The sequence below is a fragment of the Haplochromis burtoni genome, unplaced genomic scaffold (genome assembly GCF_018398535.1).
Source record: "Haplochromis burtoni strain Fernald_Lab_line unplaced genomic scaffold, NCSU_Asbu1 Contig_5, whole genome shotgun sequence".
Classification (NCBI taxonomy): Eukaryota; Metazoa; Chordata; class Actinopteri; order Cichliformes; family Cichlidae; genus Haplochromis; species Haplochromis burtoni.
The window spans coordinates 193,330-195,908 of NW_024582366.1; the positions used below are offsets into that span (position 1 = coordinate 193,330).

Here is a 2,579-nt window from a genome sequence, read left to right on the forward strand (position 1 = left end):
GCTGTTGCTTGGGGGAGCTCGCGACGAGGCTGCCATACTCGCCGCCATCTTCAGTGCACTAGCAGACCATTACATGGGAAATCTTTTGAATACAAGCGCGCTGATCCACACAGGTGTGCACACAGGTGTTCACTGTTCCGGTCAGGCCTCTTCCGGGGCAAAGGGGGCCCTCGGGCCTCCGGCCTCTGGGCCTGCGGCTCGGTTCACTCTGGCACAGCTGGCTGCCGGCAGAGCCGGCGGGCACGCCACTGCAGCCCCCTCTGGCTTCTGCTCCGTGGCTACTGGGTGACCCCTCATCTGGGGCTCTCCTCAGCTCTTCCCAGGAGGGTGGCACGGATGCCCCTCCGGTGGTCCTCCTTGGGCTCTCGCACTCTGGGGCCTCTGGATGTCTGGAGCCTGGATCTCCTCCATGCCTGCTTCATGCCCTGGGGGGCGGGGCTATGACTCTCTACACCCTCTAAATCAGTGCTTCCCAAACTTTTTCCAGCCACGTACCCCTTGAGACATGTCACCCTCAGCCGCATACCCCCTACTACGAACGACTCTTAATTAGTGTCTATAAATACATTGCAATATCGCATGCATAAAAATAAATACTGCACAGTCGATTATTTCTCACCACCAAATGAATTTATCAATATTTTTTAGTAATGACAGAGTTTTAATAACAAACTTTACTACTTAATACTAGCAGTGTATCAAAGGATTTATTAGAATTCACTTTTTTGTCGAGAGCATAAAGGCCATGAACTTTCATTAAACAGAACTTTATTTAATGTGATGGATGTGCTTGAGCAGAGGCACACAGCTCTTCAATGTTTGGCTCAATTTGGGAAAGGCTGAGTCTTAAATCGTTTTCCACACAAAGTCTTGCTCTGTATTTTGTTTTCATGTTTGTTAAAGCAGAAAATCCCCTTTCGCATAAGTATGTGGTGGCGAAAGGCATCAGAGTCTTGACAGCGCGCTTAGCCAGCGCGGGCTGTTCAGTGCGCAGCCTATCCAGAAATCCGCCAGGTTCTTTTGAGCGTGTTCAACTTTTAGAGATCCATCTGTGGCAATTTCAATTAGGCTCTCCTGGTCAGACGGTGATAACGAAGTAGGCACAGCGGTGAACGGGTGACGTATCCAATCATTTGAGCCGTCCGTCTCTGGGAAGTATCGGCGTAACTGCACCGCCAGCTCCTCAAGGTGCACGTTACATTCGCGCTTTACACTTTTAGATAGTGTGAGATCATTAGAGCACAGAAAATCATGCAGCACAGGAAAGACTTCAGTGTTGTTTGTATCCAAGCAGTTCTTCCAAAGGTTTAACTTCTTTATCATGGCCTCAACTTTATCTTGAACATTGAATATAGTTGCAGAAACGCCTTGTAATCCGAGATTGAGCTCGTTCAGACGAGAAAATATATCACACAGATAAGCCAGGCAGGTAAGGTACTCTTCATCATGCAAATGTTCAGACAGCTCAAAGGGATGGTTACTGAAGAAAACTTTAAGTTCATCCCTCAACTCAAAGAAACGGGTCAGCACTTTCCCTCTAGATAGCCAGCGAACCTCTGTGTGGAGTAATAATGTCTCATGCTCGCTGCCCATCTCATTGCACAACGCAGCAAATAAGCGGGAGTTCAGCGGCCTGGCTTTCACAAAGTTAACCATTTTTACACTCGTGTCCAAAACATGTTTCAAACGGACAGGTATTCCCTTTGCAGCAAGAGCCTCTCGGTGGATGCTGCAGTGTACCCAGGAGGCATCTGGCGCGACTGCTTGCACACGCGAAACCACACCTCCGTGTCTCCCAGTCATGGCCCGTGCGCCATCAGTACAGATGCCAACACATCTGTCCCACACGAGTCCATGTGTGTTCATGAATGTGTCCAGCTTTTGAAAAATATCTGCGGCAGTTGTCCTTTGTTCCAGTGGTTTACAGAACAGCATGTCCTCCTTGATGGTTCCTTCATGAATGTAGCGCACATATACGAGAAGATGCGCCAGGCCAGCCACATCCGTGGACTCATCTAGCTGTATTGCATAACATTCACTGTGGCGTATGCGCAGAAGTAGCTGCTGTAAAACATTTTCTGACATTGCATTGATGCGCCGTGAGACAGTATTGTTTGATGATGGAATGGACTGTATCGTCTTTTTTGCCTTTTCCCCCAACATTGTCCCTACCATATCTAAAGCAGCAGGGAGAATGAGGTCCTCCACAATAGTGTGGGGTTTGTTGTTTTTAGCCACTCTGTAACTGACCATGTACGATGCTTGTAGTCTGTTTTTATTCATAAGATCTGGCACCTGAATGCAGGTTTTACTTGTTGAAAGTGATTTTAGCTGTCGCTCAAAATATTCCCTTGGTTTATTTTTCAAATGGGGATGATTTGTCTCTAAATGTCTGCGCAAAAGTGAAGGTTTCATTGAGTTCTGAGACAATACTTTTGCACAAATAACACACTGTGGCCGGGGAAATCCACCAATATTTATACACGTAAACCCCAGCGAAATATAATTGTCATCATATTTGCGCTTCTTTGATGAGGTTGTGTTACAGTCCGAGCTGTCATGCTTTCTCCCACTTTGAC

The 2,579-nt window shown here is 47.3% G+C and overlaps 1 protein-coding gene across 1 annotated transcript; it reads right to left on the minus strand.

Annotated features, from left to right (window-relative positions):
- Positions 1-945: 945 nt before the first annotated feature.
- Positions 946-2,085, minus strand: LOC121814733 (zinc finger BED domain-containing protein 5-like; the record flags this gene model as incomplete). Its single annotated transcript, XM_042222038.1, is given in 1 exon segment — positions 946-2,085. A coding segment is annotated over 1 exon segment (1,140 nt), but the record flags the coding sequence as incomplete, so codon positions are not given.
- Positions 2,086-2,579: the final 494 nt, after the last annotated feature.